Raw genomic sequence first — 2,012 nt, 5'->3', positions numbered from 1 at the left:
TTTTCATAAAATTTTAGAAAACAGTATCATCTAAAACAATAGAAAAAAAATTAATTTATTAAATGGAAGTAAGAACGAAAAATAAGAACGAAAAGATTAGTATTCATAATTCTCATAAAAAAATTTTTCTTCAAACATAATTCTGTTTGTAAAAAAAAATATAATTTGTTATCTTTCTTTGAGAAATTGACAATTAGACTCATAAAACCGATTAAGTTCCTTGGGTTCGCGCCTGCTCCAGTTTAAAGTTCACTTTGTCACTCCTCCTCGATCCAGCACGTGGTTATGCGACACAATATTGCACAACCTCGGACTTCGATATCGTAATTTAAATATAGAAATTACGGTTGGTGTACGTGATGCGAGCGTAATGGCGGATGCCGTGTGTTTTTCAGGCATCCTCGTGACCGGAGTATCCCGGAGGACCGTGTCAAGTGTGTCGACGTCAAACGCGAAGGTATAGCAAAGGTGGAGAAGCGTCATCACTGACTTCAAAACCCGCGGGACGATATGACGCAACGCTACCGACAGTGAAGTGATTGAACATCGAAAAGCGGGAAGCGAGTTGATTTCAGCTCAGTCACGAAGTCGACTGCCGATCGAGAATTCGTGCTTGGCAGCATTAAAGAATCGGACGTGAGAACCTTTCTTCCTGTTCGTTAGTGTTCTCACACTGATAACGTTTGCAACGTACATTTGCAGCAAATAGCGAAAATGGCTCTCTTCCGGAAGTTCAATGGTAAGTGCTGACTGATGATTATTATAACTGCATAATAAGCTATGATTTGATCTAATGTCTTACATTTTTCAATAATAAGCGATAGACATTGCTTCTTATTTATTGTCTTACATTTTTGTTGCTTTATAATGATATTTTTAGTTTTATCAATTTTTATTTTTATTATTCTATGTCATTCTTTAAATTAGGTTAGATATGTACTGATTTATTATTTTCAATTATTTTCAAATATAAAGTTTCTTGGAAATTAAGGCCCTATTCTAATATTTATAACTATACATTGGTTTCGTAAATACCATATGCTATATTATAAATGCAATTGTATAATGTATTTTCTATTAATAATAAAGTCGTAATACTACTTTTACATATGTAGAGATTATGTCAATCTATTAAGGGATGTATTTAGTATCTGTAATATTATTTAAATTATATCAATTTCAAGTTTTCTATGTTAAATGTTACGATAGGTCAGTATTCAAATATCTTCACCAATATATATATATATATTGGCTAATATTTCTTGGACGTCAGTAAACAAATTCCGAAGTTGCTCATATATGCTTTTATATAATTAAATATAGAATATGAATAATGATTCAAATAATTAACTTGGTTATGAAAAATTACAATTGCACATAATTAAAATGGAATTACAACTCGTTTCGTGAATCAATATTTCTTTTAATATGAGATATATGTGTTTTTATTTATATATCAATATATTTTAGAAAAATCATATAAAAAAAGAATGTATATTTCTCTCGACAAAGGCTCTGTAAAGTAATTTTCATAAATATCACATAATTATGCAGTATGCAAATTTACATTCTCTATTAATTACACAAACTTCCAATATGATAAGAATAATTTGAAATGATAAGCATTACATAATCGCGTGTGTGCACATTCATACAAAGATTTCAAGGAGCCAGTGCACAACATCAGGCGATATGACTTTGCGACAAGTCATTCGATCCAATGAAAATTCAAATTAGCAAACATTGCGCATCATATTAACTCGTCATGTGTAATGCATTAGTATTTTTCCGACAGTATTTTATCCAAGCATTTCTATTCAAGTCTTCAATTTTGTACTGTAACTCAAACTGCTTTCATGCCGTTCACTTTGTAAAAATAGACTTATGGAATAGACAAGTTGTTCGTCCACGGTCATCCAATGCTGGCACATCATCTATTTAAAAAAAAAGATGTGTGTGTGTGTGTGTGTGTGTGTGTGTGTGTGTGTGTGTGTGTAGTAATAGTAATTATT

At 31.4% G+C, this 2,012-nt stretch overlaps 1 protein-coding gene across 1 annotated transcript in view; it reads left to right on the top strand.

Annotated features, from left to right (window-relative positions):
* The first annotated feature begins 370 nt into the window (after nt 1–370).
* The window catches only part of LOC105622490 (sialin-like), a 7,116-nt gene continuing 5,474 nt past the window's right edge, over nt 371–2,012 (top strand). Inside the window, exon 1 of the mRNA XM_012203906.1 lies at nt 371–457. Within this exon, the coding sequence (XP_012059296.1) occupies nt 371–457 (87 nt within the window). The remainder of the gene's footprint in view (nt 458–2,012) is intronic.

The sequence above is a fragment of the Atta cephalotes genome, assembly GCF_000143395.1.
Source record: "Atta cephalotes unplaced genomic scaffold scaffold00045, whole genome shotgun sequence".
NCBI classification, from domain to species: domain Eukaryota; kingdom Metazoa; phylum Arthropoda; class Insecta; order Hymenoptera; family Formicidae; genus Atta; species Atta cephalotes.
The sequence above is the reverse complement of the archived record's forward strand: the minus strand, read 5'-3'. Positions and strand labels throughout refer to the sequence as shown.